Genomic DNA, 16,047 nt, shown 5'->3' with positions numbered 1-16,047 from the left:
CTGGATTTGTCACCATCAGACTTCTGATTGATGTAAAGCTTTTAAAGAGCAGATTCACAATATGAGAAGTTACAAACAAAAACCAACTACTCCATCAAACCTCAAAGTACTTCTGCATTCAGTCCTCACTGCTGCACACATCTGGTCAGTGTGGAGCAGTAACATCTGGACATTGTGCTTTGTGTCTCACTGAAACTTGACATCAGCAGGTCAGCTGAGTCTTATTTTTCTTTCTTTCTTTCTTTTTTAAACAAAAAGCAGGAACTTTTCACAAGAGACAAACAAGAGCGGAGGAATCTGCAGCAAATTCATCCCCTTTGGTGTGTAAACTAAGAAAGTACAAAACCTCCCGGGTGGCGTTCAGGTTCTCAAACAATCAAACTCCAAAACTAATTTATTACACAAGAGTCGTATGTACACAACAGGAGGACAACTAAACCAAAAACCAGCTGAGAAATGACTAAAATAAGGGACAACTGTTAGCTGTGTGCCGCTCCAGGCTCCGCCTCTGTAGGTGGGCTGCAACTATTTATAATCATTAAGACCATAAATTAAGGGGAAATGCAGATCAGCTTGTGTGTGTGACCAACGGTCCAAAACGCTTACATTGTGTGTTTCAGAGGAGGCGGCGCCTGAAGGGGGACACAGTTTACCATCACTTTGTTGTCTTGGAGGAAAACAACAAGTCGTTTTAAAAAAGCAATAATGCATCTTGGCGTCTGAGTGCTGGCAGTAGAAGTCGATGTGAGAAAAAGGAGCCGAGACGCTTGGAAACGTCCAGCGAGTGTTTCGGAGGAATAAAAAGGTCGAGCACCGGAAGACGAAACTGCACTGGAAGTGTGTGTGCAGACCAGAGAGTTTTAGTGAATCCTCTTTATGTCTCTGCATGTGTAAACAGAAACTCACATGAGCCCTCAAAGTGGAATATTTGAGTTGGGTGCTGTGACAAGCAAACATCTGATCCAGGATCTGATCACAGCTGTCCGAGCGGGTTTATATTCCACAATATAATAAATATCAATATATCCTGTCGATCAGAGGGAGAACAGAAGAGAGTGAAGCTGCAGCAGAGTTCTTATTAGAGACCTGAAGAGCTAATCAGAAACCAGAATAGACTTAGACCTAGAGACTAGATTTAACACCCAGAAAACCGATAAGAGACCCAGAGACCAGATTAGACACCTGGAGAACCGATAGGAGTCCTGGACACCTAGAGGCTTGATCCGAGACCTGATCAGACATCTGTGACCCACAACATGACACTGGTGTGCATGTAGACACACTCCGTGATCAAGAAAAGCTTTGGTGGAGCGGAGACTGGCTGGAGGGTCACTGGTTGTTGCTTCATACTGAGGAAGACGAAGGACACGATCCCGTCTGAGGGTTTATAACGGAACACAAAATGAATGTGACTGGTCATCAAACATCAGGGTCTGAGCGCGTGCAGAGGCAGATTATGATATAAAATGTAGATTCTAAGTTCAGAGAGCAACAGAAGATAAAGTCCTGAGTGTGTTTGAGGTTTTCATCAAGTCCAGAAGAAAAACTGCGTCTGCAGATCTGAACGAGCGCAAAGTCAACAGCTGTCGAAAGTCACGTTTCTTCCCAACAGACGAGCACAGCAGCCAAATAATGTGTGCTTCCTGTTTAAAAACCTCCAAAAACAATCTGCCAAAAACGGCTGCAGAAAAATGTGAAAGCAGATTTCAAAACTTTGAACGCAAAATCACAAATTTGTGCACAACTCTGGTGACGTTTCATGTTTTTCTTCTTGTCAAAAAAAAAATCCCATGAACAAAGTAAAACCAGTCCAACAGGTATCAGCTAGAGCTCCAAACTACTGAAAACACACGAATGAGCCACAGCGATGCACTGGAGGACATGTTCCTTCATTACCATGTAACTACACGTTGCTGGTTTTGGTCTTTTCGGGGGATTTGTTGACAAAAACAAAAAACTTTATCTACAGAATCTGTCCCTCCACATCCAGACTGACGGCTGAATTTCTTTTGTGCTTGTTCCATAGTTGTGGCGTTAATAAACTTTGTGGGTTGGACATGAAAGGATGCGGCACCTCTGAAGGCAGGTCGCTGATTATGAGCTAAAACCTTGTTCCATCTGCCGGGACACGTGACGAGAACAACAAGACAATAACGGTGATTCTAAGCTTCAAGTTTTCTGAACTCCTCACATGAAACGGTAAACGCCCCTGAGGCGTCTCTTCGGTGTAAACGTGTGAAAAAACAAACGACTTCATCTTGTTTCTGCCCTTGAAAACAAAATCCCTGCAGTAACTTGTGTGTGTCCTTTTTGTGGATTCTGGCCTGTAACAGATATCTTCCGAACCACTGGTCCTGCTCGGGGATCTTTGTGGATCTTTGTGGGTCTCTGATTGAGCAGTCAGTTTAAAACTGAACCGGAGAGTTTCTGCTTTTCTGTCACAGCTCCTCCACTCTCCTCCTCCTCCTCCTCTTCGTCTTCTTCTTCTTCTTCTTCTTCCTCCTCCTCCTCCTCCTGCTGCTCCTCCTGCTGCTGCTGCTGCTGCTGCTTTCCATTCTCCAGGCAGCCGTTCTCGTCACTACAGGGTTTATACTCTGATGGATCAGGATCGGGATCTGGATCCAGCTCCGGCTGGGATTCCACGGCCGTCTCCCAGTCCTCCTCTTCTTCCTCCTCCTCCTGGTCTCGGTCTCTCTGGGCGGCCTTGCTCTGGGTGAGGCGGGCCATGGCCTGGTCGATGGTCAGGGTGCTGACCAGGTTGAAGTCGTGCATGCTGATCAGGTGCAGCAGGAAGTTGCGGTGGAGGCCGTGTTTGACGATGTGAGCGGCGTGGTTTTCGGCAAACAGCAGGCAGGCCTCGTTCATCTGGTTGTCGGCTATGAAGCTGGAGGGAGGACAGGAGAATCAATATGATGAACACAGACCAGAAGAGACCAGATGAGACCAAATCTCTGAGAAACCAGGTTTACAGAATTTCTTGGACTTGGTTGTGGTTGGTGGTTATTTTAGTCTTCAGTTAGCTGCACATGTTGAATGTTCATGAGTGGATTTGAAGTCAATATAATCCCTACTGAACCCCATCCCAGCTCCATACACACCCACGCTTCATGACGTGGAGGTTCCACAGCTTCATGATCTCCTTCTCCCCCTCGTTGACGTCAGTGAAGTCCTCGATTTGCTGCAGTGAGAACAGAGAACGGAGACGTCAGACTTTAGACAGGACCAGGAACAGAACAGCAGCGTGTTCGACCTCCTCATCCTGATGAACGTGATCAGCTGGTGCCTCAGAGTGTGCCCAGCAGCGACAGGTAAACTGGACTCACCTTGGCGGTCTTCTCTTTGAGCCAGTCCGGGTCCCTCTCGTCTTCGCTGTCCACCTCCATCTCCTGAGGCCGGAGCGGCACGCAGCTGTCGCTGTGGAAGTAGAGGCGGTTGTGTCCGCTGATGAGCGTCCTCTGCTGCTCCTGATCGCCGTCCTCCGACTCCAGAAACTCAGACAGACTGGCCGTCGTCCTCTTGGGTCTGGGCAGAGACACAATATTCACCTTGACAAACGCTGACGTGAATACGATCCTCTGGGTTATTGTGATTATTAATGAGGCCGTAGAGAAGCTAAATAATGAAAGTAAAGACTCAGACAATCGGCGGTACCTGCAGGCCAGAATGTGGGTGACAGCGGTCCTCTTGACCGGGCCGTTCCTGCTGAAGGCGAAGCCCGGCTGGTTGTGGATGTCCTGAGGGTTTCCTGCATACGAGCCATCATAACTCTCGTTGATGGAGACCTCGATCTTGGCTCCTTTAGGATGTGGCTGCCAGAGACCAGGAGAGGAACGTGTCAATGACCAAAACAACAACAACAACAACAGCTTGAAGACAAACACTTAAATAGTTATTATTAGTTCTCTGAGTTAATGTTAATCCTAATTTATTTCAGTTCTAATGACGTCTTATCTGTTTTGTATTTTAAGTCTCAGGATATCTTTAGCTTTCTAGTGTCTCTCTCTCTCTCTCTCTGCACACAGACAGTGTGAGCCCGTCTCACCACGTAGTTGAAGATGAAGCGGGAGTGAGACAGCTTGAGGTGTTTGAGCAGACTGTAGAGCTTCCTGCAGTTGAGGGTGCACCAGGGACAGTGGAGGTCGTCTCTGGCCTCCGTCTGCTGCCGCGTGTTGTGGTTGTACTGGAACTGGACAGAAAAACAGAGACGTCGAGCGTCAGAGAGAGCGAGACGAACATAAGACGGATCGTCTGTTTGACCCGGCTGAACGAAGACTCCCGAGAAGGACGTCCCTCAAACTCACATCAGACTACAACAGAAGATTACAGTGCGATGTGAGCACCAGTAGCAGTAATCATGCTAACAGAACAAGCTAATAGATAGCGTCTTATATTCTTAAGTCTAACATGACTATGACCTGTGTGTGTGTGTGTGTGTATGCAGGCTGACCTGGTAGAAGATGCGTAGTTTCTGTCGGGGCTCAGCGGAGATTTGTTCTCTTCTGGTTTGAACGTCAGCATTTAAGGATTCTTTAACAGCTGCAGCACAGAAGAGAAACACGCGACTTTTAATAAAGGAACAGTTTCACCACCGACTGAACACGGCTCGCTGTGAAATCTGCGTGTCTGCGTTTCTTGCTCACCCAGTGTGTGTGTGGCTCTCAGGGTGCTGGGTCTGGTGTCCTGGTTGGTCTCAGAGTTGCGGGTGGCCAGAGGTTTAGCCACCGGTGCGGTGGAGCGATCAGAGGAGTCAGTGGTCCAGCGCAGAGTGAACTGCAGGGTGGGACCCTGAGAGAAGCTCTCGAATGGAGGCAAACGCTACAAGAAGACAGGAGACAGTTAATTAGGGTCAGAAACATCCAGACCATAATAATGATAACATGCTATACGACTGCATGTCCCATCAAATAAAAACAGATCTACATTTGATCAAAATACTTTAACCATAGAATGTTTTATTATAAGATTTAAGAGATGATTTGTTGAATTTAATTTGCTGCTTTGTGTGAAACTATTTGCATCAATTGCTCGATAAATAAAGATTATTAATATTATTAGAGGGTACTATATTTTGCTTTTCGTGCTCCTTAACAAAAGGAATCTTGCGGAGGTGACGAGACGGTGGTGAGTCTCAGTCTGACGGTGCTTTTGTTGTTACTCAGATCGCTCACTAAGTAAGACACGATCTCGTAACGTTGTCAAAAGGACACAGGTTTTATTGATCTAATGCTCACTTGTGACAGCTACATTTCAGGAGAAACAACACTCATCTCTCGTCACTGATGAGTCGGATGTGTGAGCAGCGAGCATTTAACTACCCGTCAGGATTTGTGCAAACATCTGACATGTACATTTGTACTTTGAACAAACCCAGCGAGGCTCCACACTAAAAGGTATTTCCACACAAACACACCTTTCCGTCCAGGATGGTCTCCCAGGTGGCCCTCTTCTTGTTGACAGGACACTCCTCCATCTCTTGCATAGACACTTCATACTCCCCGTCCAACAACTGCAGGCGTCTGCAACCAACAACATTTTCTCACTTCTTGATTCTGCCGCAGATTATAAGATTATAACAAGACTTTTTCTTGTGTGACAGTTTGTGAGTTTCACCTGTTTTTATCAAAGACTGTCATCTGAGCCACGAATGTGCTTTCTCCCTCCTCCCTGAGCGAGGAGCTCCTCCTCTTCCGGTTTACCACTTCCTCTGTAAAGTCTGAAACAGACACACAATGACATGTACCGCTTCTGTGCCACACTAGACCGAGGACGAGGATTAGAACTGGTCTTAAAAACCTGATCAGTGAATCCTCGGTGACCACAAGGAGCCAAACATCAGAGTGCTGATTTCACATTAAAAGAAAGAATTTAGTTTATTACAACTTCTCATTCTATCAGTGATAAAAACACAGTACTCAAAGTTAATCGCTGAGCTCAAAGCCTAAAATATTGATGATATTCAGGAATGTTTAACGAGGAGATTCTCATGACGTTGATGGATCATTGCTCTGCAGAAAAGTCGCCCCTCTGTTGGTCTTTTCAGACTGCAAACACAGACCACTCAGGGATGATGTTTCTCATCCCTCACAAACAATCTGTGGTGACTACAGACGCCGAGTGTCATAAACCGGACAAGAGCCAGAAGTTTCATTTGAACCATTAATGAATTAACGTTAATCTTTGCTTATAAGAGATTATAATAATATTTGATCGTTTTTTTACCAACTGGGAACCGGATGCAAAATAGAGCCTGCTGTCAGAAACAAACCCGAAGTTGAAGCAGGATGTTTGGGTAATAATTTTAACATTCACCTTCATAATCTGGACCCGACGATGTTAGTCGTTGATAGAAAGCCTTCCTTTAAAAGTCATAAGTCTCTGCTCACCTCTGCTGTGGTGATTCTCTCCGTTGGCCAGACCGTTGATCTGTGTTCGGGGGTATCCGGGCCTCCAGACTCTGAAGAGCAGCGAGTAAGACTTGACCATGTGAGAGTTGCTGGGTTCAAAATCGCTGCTGGGAACCAGCAGGGAGGCGAAGGAGCCCGGCTTGGCCTGGACTCCAGCGCTCGTGTCTGGGTTCAGAGGAACCTGCTTCTTCCCTGTGGGGACCTGCTTCACTGGACAGCTCACATCCTGGACACGAGGCAGGAAAAGACAGCTCAGATGTACTTCATCGACAACAGGACATTATTAAGTGTGCAAAAAGCAGGAGATGCCCCTCCTTTAAAATCTGAAAGTCGTGAAACACACACACACCTTCCTCTTCTTGTGACACACTTTGACCAGCAGCACCTCCAGAGATACAGAGTTCTGCTCGTTCTCACTGTCCTGAGATGGCTTCCCTGAGAACACCACAACACAAACCAGGACAAGACGCTTCCTGTGTCAGTGGAAAGGCTTTATTTAGGAAAACACAAAAAGGACGGCTGCAGAGAGGACAAACTCACCAGCTTTATGAAAGAAGCCAGTAAAGGTGAGCTGCAGATTAGAGGCCAAGCTGCAGGGAGAAACAGAGGGACTTTAGGTCACATGATCAGTGTGTCTTAGAGCAGCAGTTACAAAAAGTAGGTTTTAGTTGGTGAAATAAATAATATTCCACATCCTGACTAAACCTTTGGGCCTGGATGTTGCATTAGTAAGATCAGAAATGGGTTCATTCAGATACAGAGACACTCATTCTGTGGTATTTATAGGAAAACACTGACTGAACCCAACACGTCTCATTTAAATGGAAAATGTATGAATTATAACACATATTCAGGGTTTTGTACGTGTTAAGGTAAAACACTTCTGAACAACAACAACAACACGGACCAGTGAGTATTTACCTGTGAGTCTCCTGTTCACCTCTCATCTTTTCCACTTTGAACAACAGATTGTCAACCTTGGAGCTTTTCCTGTACATGCAGACAAACAGCAGGGATTAGTGGCAACACCACCACCACCACCACCACCACCCAACACTGACCTACAGGCAGAATAGCAGGTCACTACACAGGCGGCGAATTGCTATCCAGAGATAGATCAGAGAAAAATCAATTTCTTCACCGACTAACATCATCTGCACCTGTTTTTGTCTCCGTGAAGCACTTTGTGAACTTGTTTTGTGCTAAATAAATAAATTTAATTATATTATCATCTGCTATCACTGTGCTTGTGATGGTCATTTCTTTCCCCAGCTGTGTCCTAGGCCCGGTCACGTTACACAGATACAGATATGAAACTATAGACCAGACTATTGAAAGCTTGAATCGTGTATGATCTTGATCTTTAAAAAGTAAAGGCCATCACCTGTAAAAACATATAAGTCTAAATCTGTTCGTGCAGTTGATTCTGCATCAGCATGTAAAGTTGCTGGAAACTGCCAAGAAACCTGTTGTGCAAGCAGCACATGAGGCAGCAGGTATGATGTTGTTTTTCGAGTGTTGGCAGAGGAAGCACAGAACATTTTCCATTTGGTTTCAAGCCATGTGAGATGTCTGTTTATTAGTCTGTTTGTTTAAGATGCTGTTGGTAGATGTGATGTGTTGTTTACACGCTGCATAAGCCGTCAATTCAAGTCTGCATAAGCCCCATGTGCAGTTGTGTGTGCTGAACTGAACTGAAATGGAAAGCACGTCCACCTGGCTCAAAGCGGCAGTGTGTCCGTGTGTCTGAGTTTTGGAGCGAACCCATTAGTGCACAGGGTTTGGTGGCCTCACATAATCCCCAGTTCTGTCCAAGTTCAACCTGAGCTGAGGTCTAATGAGCCAAAGTAACTGAAAACACCTGTGTGAGGCCGTGCAGAGAGAAAGCAGCCTTACATCTTGACAGGAGCACTGAATCAAAAAGGTGCAGCCTCCTTATTTTCATTCATTTCAATTAAAAAGAACAACCAGCAACACACCGCATCAACCAAATACATGCACGCTCTCCTTCCTGGAACATCACTGCAACGTGAACGCCATTATTTCAGCGTCCTTCAGGAGAAAACGACTGCTGCTGGACACGCTGTCGGCTGCGTGCCTTTTACTTTAACTGGCTTACAGTTCCACACATAAAACATCAAGAAGGCTTGAGGTGGAGCACAGCTGGGATAAAATACAGACCCATTTTGAAAAAAGGACTTTCAAAGAGGCAACACAAGAGAAACTGTGCACTGCTCAGACATTTTCATTGCACCGAGTCAATTTAGTTCACAGGGCCTGAAAAGAGACATTAACACGTTTGCATGAAATGTCTAAAACTAAACTAGTTTTCTTTAACAGCATTTAACCTAATTCATGAAATCTACTTCTGTTCTGTGTCTTCAGTTTACGTTTCTCAGTTATCTGTGCTTTGTGAACAGTTAATAACTGTGTGGCGCTTATTCATCTCAAATCACAAGCAGCGTTTCATGTGACTGAAGCGTGCACGAGTGAAAGTGAAAGTGAGCTGCAGGAGACGCATCGACCTGGTTCACTACTTCCACGTCAAACCAGCCATTTTTAAGTCAATTGTATTTATATGGCCCACTATCACAAACTGGCCTCGAGGGGCTTTAAATTGGGTTTTTAGTCTTGATACAAATTACAGTAACTCAAAGAAGAAAAGGGATGAGTGCATGTCCAAATAAGGACTGAAAAAACAACTAAACTTGAAACTTTTCAACTTCAGCTGATAGCGTTTCAGATCCTCAAATTTATAAAAACGCTCTAACAAAATATATTTTCTTTTTCTCTCTTCTTTAAAGTTTTATTAAACTTAGAAAAATGAAGTAAATACTAAATTAATAATGAAGGATCAAAGAGATTTTGTTTCGTAAAACTTGTGAATCTAACAGTTAAAATATTACACGAAACACTTTTACGTATCCACAGATTACTCCGTTAAATACTGTGAGAACTTCTCTCTTCTTTTGCACATGAATGTTTTTCCACGACACAAACGACAAATCAAACACTAACAAACACCTGCCAGCGTGTGTTCGTGTCGGAGGTAAAACTGTCACCGATTTACTGGCAGCACAGCAGATACATGATCAAGTGTCAATATACACATTCTGCAAAAGAGAAACTCAGTTTAATTGTGTTCAAGATCTTTAACACACAACAAAAAGTCCTTCAGCATCACATCCAGGTGTTAACACCAGACAATGCTCTCTGTATTTGAACACACCCCCTCAGTGCAGACTGAACCACAAGCAGCCCCATGTGTATTTTGTGCAGCTCCTGTATGCAAAGCAGCTTAACTGAAAACGGCTCTCCTATCTCAGCTTTAACCGATCCAGTCAGCCCCCACCTACAGCTGACGGTTAACCTTCGCTCCAGGTAACACTTGACCTGGTTTTTAAAAGAGACAAACTATTCAACACCAGGTTTCAATCCAACACACAGTCATTAAACGTAAAATAGAGAGAAACAAAGCCAGAAAAAGACAAGCATAAAACTTTTCACCTTTGGAAAACCATCATGAATGGACACAAAGACAGCACGCCAACATCCTCAGAGAGGTTTCTTTTTACCTTTTGACGTTAGTCCTTGAGTTTCTGTGGGACATATAGGTGAGTGTCCTGTGCAAGAATATGGGCTGAAATGTAACAGGGAGAGATGAAGGGTTACAACTCTACTTCAACATGTCTCCTCTTACAAATGGTCAAGTTAATCAAGTGACTGTTTTCAAGGAGAGGAAACACTCACAGCGATCAAGTTCCTGGTGCGGAGGAACCTGTAGATTTGGGTTGGTTCTGCGAATAAACATAAATATAGTTACATCATCAAGCCAACCAAGAAGCACGATAAGCTCAGTACACTTAGTGCTGAAACAATAATTCAGTAATGAATGAAAAACAATGATTGATTAAAATGCAATTGATAGGTTAACTGAACACAAACGTTGCAGCAGCAGTGTTTGGGAGACTGTTAAACACGTGGCTGAACAGCAGCAACACATTCATGAAAATAATTCAATCATCTTCCTGCCTGCGTGCAACAAGCTGTTCATTCTGTCTTAACTTCACCTTGATTTAAGTGTGCAGACAACAAGCCCGACGACAAAGATATGAAGCATGACAGCAGTGCAACACTTGGCCATGGCTAAAATCAAAGCGTACAGTGACTCGGTGATAAGTGAAGTAAGTTATGGAGCAGCTCAGCTCCACAGCTGTAAAATGATCTATTCCTCCAGCTATGCAGCCCCTCATCTCACCACTCACATGGCCTGTGTGAAGCTTCCTGTGCCCTTAAATTAAACTCCAACACTGATATCTTTAAATAAACTATATGACAGCAGAAACTCACTCTCGAAGGCCTGCAGGAACAACTCGTGGTCGGCTTGAATGAGTTGCATGTTGGGCTTCTTGGCTGCAGCCATCGCAGAAGAGGACGACTGGTACAACCCGTTGGCTTTTCCCCCAGAACCGAAACCCACCGGGTGGCTTCCACCTGAGGAGCCCTGCTTCTGTGGAGCCATGGCCAAAAGAACAATGGCCAAAGAAACTGTCCCACCACCAGATGTGAACTGGTGCAACAACAAAAAAAGAGAAAAAAAGAAAGAAAGATCCTCAGGTCCTCTTCCTTTGTCAAAACAAAAGAGCAGCGTTTGCTCAAAACCAGCCGCTTAGGAGAAACACTGTTGGCTCTTCATTTTAAAAGCGGATTGTGGAAGTTTCCGGGTTTTAAATTTGACACTGGTGAAGCTTCAATCTAGTGTTTCTCTAATGGTGCCGGTTAAACAGTTACAGAGGTCGGTGAATGGGCTTGAAATGCGCGAAACAAGATATCAGCCTCCGGCAAGCTGACGCGACTTGCTAGCTAACTAGCTTCCTTAGCCAGCTAGCAATAACCCCGGGCTAACTGTCTAGCATTGTCCGGCACTCTAACTTCACCAATGACGAACTCGTAAGCTGCTGCCAAACGACAACTGAATAAACACGGAAACAGCACACGTTTTCAGGGGGTTCGATGCCATAATTTCATCAAATATCGCATTGTATCTAGCCGAGCGCCTGTTGGCAAGTTGGGTTAGCGGTAATGGAGAGCAGCACATGATAACACCGATGTTATCCGCTTAGTATTTTCTAAATAAATTCTAATTAAAATATAAAATTGTTAAAACACATGTTCCACTCAATTTTTGTGTAACACAGATACGAATATGGAAATCAGAAATACAGAAATCCATGGAAACACACTAAATTAAACACATGTTATCTGAAAGTGTAATTTTGAGCAATTGCGTGCTTTTATTTTGAAGGCAGACTCCATCCCAGTTCCGTCTTCTTCGACAACTTGACAAATGTAGTTTGAAGCTTCCACTGTGACCCGGGTTGAAAGAGCCCGCCTTCTAACAGCTCTGCCCAATCACCGGGCTTGTTTGTGAAACCCTGAGCTCTCATTGGTGCGAATATCGGCCGGTTTCATTGTACGAATTGGAAGCAGAAGGCAGAGGCGCTTTTGCCGCCTGCAGCATGTCGAGCCCGGTCTAAATAAGGTCAGAGACGCAAAACGTCATTACAACTAAATAAAGTCACTGATTATAATGGCTGCTCATGAAAAGAAGTTTTAAATAAAGGCAGGATAAGTTGTGTGTAATGTGATTTTCCTCGGGTTTTTCTTTTTCCTTGAAGACAGAGATCATCACGCCTAAAAACTACAAATCAAGTAGTTATCAGTGCTATAGTGTTTCTACCAGTGAAGGAAAGTGAACTCTGAACACTTTATTTTTTATTTATTTTGAACAAAGGAACAGTGAGGAGCTAGTACCATTTCATCAGCACATCAAACAGTTTATTTTCTCTAGACATTTTAGATTTTTTAAGACGCTTAAATATTGCTTAAATATAAATCCATAAAAACATTCAAATTGCTTGTTATATATATATATGATAATCTTTCCTGATATGGTTCAAGATGAGCACAGCACTGCCTGCACATGACTGACTAAACCACTGACCCCGAAACATAATGAGGACTAAAATAGCTGCTGAGCACACACAGTACTTGAACATACACACTGTGATATATTTCCACTGCGTTATTCAGCTGTAACAATAACTAAGCAGAGTCCATCGGCGGGCCTCAGTGTCTGAAAGCCATGAAATCACAGACAGTTTGTCTCAGTTCAGTTCTGAGTTTTGATGTTGAAATGTCATCTGAAGACATCTGTGATCTTACAGTCCACCTCTTACATCTTGACATTGTGTATACTAATGTTGATATTTATGATACTTACCGTTAACCTGTTACATTTCTGCCATTGTGTACCTTTGGTTTTTGCCGCTCACTGATAATCTTTATTCTCACATTTTGTTTATACTTGCACTCTTTCCTAGTTTGTTCTGCAACTGCTGCACAACAATTTCCCTCAGGATAAATAAAAGTACTATCTTAACTCATTCAACATGGATACAAAAATCACACAATGGATTCAGATATCCAGATTTTAAAATGACTTATTTACCAGTTAATAATTTAACCAGTAAAAAAACTTTAGTAACAAACTAGGTCAGAACGTTCTTTCCATTGTGGATTATCTGTTTCACACAAAAATGTACTGGTTAACCAAGACAAGAAACAAAAAGGTTATAATTAAAACACAAACACGTGGGACAAAGAACAGCTTGGACTGAAATTATGATTTATTATCCAAACATATTCCCTTTAATAGTAGCCATGGTAGTGGTTAGTCAGAGTGACACACAGTAGTGCAAACAGTACACTGGCAATGAACCCCAGAAAGTAAGCAGGTACAGTAGTGAAAGACCCATACTTCATTAAATCATTAGGTTTTAAGAAAAATTTGAGGAAACTTGGATGACAGACTGGAAACAGTGTTGGTAAAAATGTAAACATGGACAAATTAAACACACACACACACAACCTGCCTTTCCAGAACACTAGATAGCACTAAATAAATAACCTCCATCCTACATCTCCAATCCCGTCTGCTCAGTGCTTATCCTGGAACCAGGATAATTACAGACCAACGCAGCCAAAGGCAAATGCTAGTTTTCTAAAATGTCTGCTTATAATCTTTCCTGTAACAGTGCAACAAGATCACTTCTAGTAACTCTGCAAGTTAGAACAAGTGTCTGATCCCCCCCAGCTCGGAGGGATGTTTCATGTGCTGAATTCATCCCAGTTTACTGATCACGGCCACACATTACCATCATTAAAGAGTGAAACACACCGTTTTTATGGGTGTCACATTAGCGACGACCTGATTACCTTTGAAATTCTAGTGCTGGATTGAGTCAATAGTAGAAAATGGTCCCTACCTCCAAAGAAAGTGAAGCTTGGCAAAAAAAGTGCAAAGTTGCCTTGAGAAGCTGTTATGATTTTGAATTAGTATTACTCAGACCAGTTTAACGTCCAAAACATAGAGACAAGCAGACAGACTGATGGACAGACCAAGTGTCCACTAGCTGAAGGATCCCAGATGAGTTTTCAGAGACCACACACCGGTGGAGTTCTTATGGAGCTTTGTTTCCGGTTTAGTTGCCCATCGGTGCTCCTGACCTCATTTGGGACGTTGCTGAACGTGCTTGATCTCTGAAGTGTGAGCAGTCACATAATCCCAGTTTTCACTCTGGCCAACATCAGGGTAACACGAGATATCCTGCGACAAAACAACATCTAGCGGGTGCTTGGCCTTGGTCAATGGGGTTTCAGTGTTTTCTCCATAGTATGTAGGTCATGAGCAGGATGAGGCCCGCCGACAGGGCCGCGATCACAAACTGGTGGATAGAGAGGACGTTTTCCAGCGTGTGGATCCTCTCCTCCATGGCGCTGGTGTGGAAGTAGTCATAGATACCAGCTCCAATGCTCCACAGCGCCCACACAGCGTCCAGCACCAGAGGCATGGCGAAGCAGGCAGGGGGGGCTCAGCTGCAGCAGATCAGACAGGCTCTGTCAAAGACTGGAACAAGAGCACAAGACATAACAAGATTTCAACCATGCACTGAAGCAATGCTAGATTTGTAGACAGAGACAATGAAAGAATGGTTCTGCTTCTACATCCTTTTGTTGTTGTAATGCTTTGTGTACCTGCTTTATACAACACAGATGTGGTTGAAATGTATATGACGATCATTTTTAAGGCAAATGTATACAGAAATCACATGTAAAATAATCTCAATGGCTCCTTGAATATGTAAAACAAGACCTTCAAAAACTCATGTTACTTTTGAATTAGAATCACTCATTTGAACAGCAACATTTTTGATAACGACGATATGATATCAACAGGCCAATAACATAATCAATATTGAATTATCGTGCAGCCCTTTAACAGTAGCTTTAGCGACTGGGACATATCGTAGGTTTATTTCTTGCTCCAAGAGATTCTATTAGAAGCAGTTAGTATCGAAATCTTCCTATAAAACGCCTTATATAAAGTTTAAGCTTTCTAAACTGACATTATTTGATATGCCGAATTGAAGGAATGTCTTAATTCATGCTTTGCCTAATACGCAAGCTTGGCTATCCGCACGGATTTAATAATTCTAGATGGTTTTAATACAATTTGAGATGCGTAACAGGGATTCCTGGAATACTGTTTAATGTGTAAAACTGATTTACAGCAACAACATTAATGTAACCGAACAAACTGCAACACCATGACTAGTTTAACATGCAGGCAAATACCATATCTTGCACCGAAATAATTAAGTTAACGTGATCAAAAATATCCCGTTAGCAAGCTAACGCTTTAGCTAATATACAGGCTGGTTTCTTCCTACCACACTAGAACTGATTTTTCACGAAGTCATATTACTTACAACATGAGCTACTTCTGAAATACCGCACAATCTTCGCACCATCTGATGCATGAACATGCGACTTTCACATCATCGTATTACATCGGTGGCTACCATGTTTCAGGGAAAGAGTGAAATCCTATCTGCTGTGAGCTACTTTAGCTACTTCCGGGTGTGTTCTCGCTCAAGAGTCCCCATTCTGTTGTATGGCGACAAATGTACGCCAAACTTCATTTCGATATTTGACGCCTCTTATGACTTCACCACGCCACAAACATACAATAAATAAAACATTACCAAAGATGTTGTATAATCTCTAAGGCCACCTGCTGGAACATTCGGCTGCATACAAAAACTCTGTCATGGTGCATTTTAAGTTTAATAGGTTGACATCTCATCAGCTCATGATGTACGTTCGTCCGGTAGACAGAAAATACATAAATTAGCCAATACAAGCGTGTGTCTTGACGTCTATGTGTCCGTTTACTGCTAACAAAGTCAAAATAGTATATTTCAAATGGAGTGTGTTATTATATTCCTTCTAAAGGCTAACCGATCGAATTTACAGGGTCGTGTAGACTTGTTTAAATTAGTATATTGTGCCCCATTTACATTGCCAGGCGCGGTGGCCAAGTGGTAAGGCGTCGGTCTCGTAAACCGAAGATCGCGGGTTCGAACCCCGTCCGTGCCTGTGATCCGCGGAGACATTAACGTTACTTTTTCGTGTGCACCAATACCTTGTACACTCCTAAAAAATACCATGCACCTTCCAATATCAGTGGAACACAAAGGTCCCATATTATTAAATAATAATAATAATAATTTGTAGTCCA

The 16,047-nt window shown here is 43.3% G+C and overlaps 1 protein-coding gene, 1 long non-coding RNA gene and 1 other non-coding gene across 3 annotated transcripts; 1 reads left to right on the top strand and 2 right to left on the bottom strand.

Annotated features, from left to right (window-relative positions):
* Positions 1 to 2,400: 2,400 nt before the first annotated feature.
* Positions 2,401 to 10,926, bottom strand: LOC139300310 (polycomb protein suz12-B-like). The gene is made up of 17 exons (XM_070923356.1): positions 10,755 to 10,926; positions 10,155 to 10,201; positions 9,980 to 10,044; positions 7,326 to 7,394; positions 6,945 to 6,994; positions 6,754 to 6,839; positions 6,384 to 6,630; positions 5,611 to 5,713; positions 5,411 to 5,516; positions 4,641 to 4,815; positions 4,448 to 4,536; positions 4,043 to 4,186; positions 3,652 to 3,809; positions 3,324 to 3,522; positions 3,099 to 3,178; positions 2,537 to 2,884; positions 2,401 to 2,452 (listed from the first exon to the last, which is right to left on the bottom strand). The coding sequence occupies exons 1-17, from the start codon at positions 10,924 to 10,926 to the stop codon at positions 2,401 to 2,403; spliced, it is 2,190 nt and encodes a 729-aa protein (XP_070779457.1).
* Positions 10,927 to 13,075: 2,149 nt separating this feature from the next.
* LOC139300599 (uncharacterized) lies at positions 13,076 to 15,363 on the bottom strand. The gene is made up of 2 exons (XR_011598846.1): positions 15,236 to 15,363; positions 13,076 to 14,373 (listed from the first exon to the last, which is right to left on the bottom strand). It is a non-coding gene; the product is annotated as an uncharacterized lncRNA (long non-coding RNA).
* Positions 15,364 to 15,833: 470 nt separating this feature from the next.
* On the top strand, positions 15,834 to 15,905 carry trnat-cgu (transfer RNA threonine (anticodon CGU)). Its single transcript has one exon. It is a non-coding gene; the product is annotated as a tRNA-Thr (tRNA).
* The last annotated feature ends 142 nt before the right edge of the window (positions 15,906 to 16,047 follow it).

Source organism: Enoplosus armatus, chromosome 17, assembly GCF_043641665.1.
Source record: "Enoplosus armatus isolate fEnoArm2 chromosome 17, fEnoArm2.hap1, whole genome shotgun sequence".
Classification (NCBI taxonomy): domain Eukaryota; kingdom Metazoa; phylum Chordata; class Actinopteri; order Centrarchiformes; family Enoplosidae; genus Enoplosus; species Enoplosus armatus.
The sequence above is the reverse complement of the archived record's forward strand: the minus strand, read 5'-3'. Positions and strand labels throughout refer to the sequence as shown.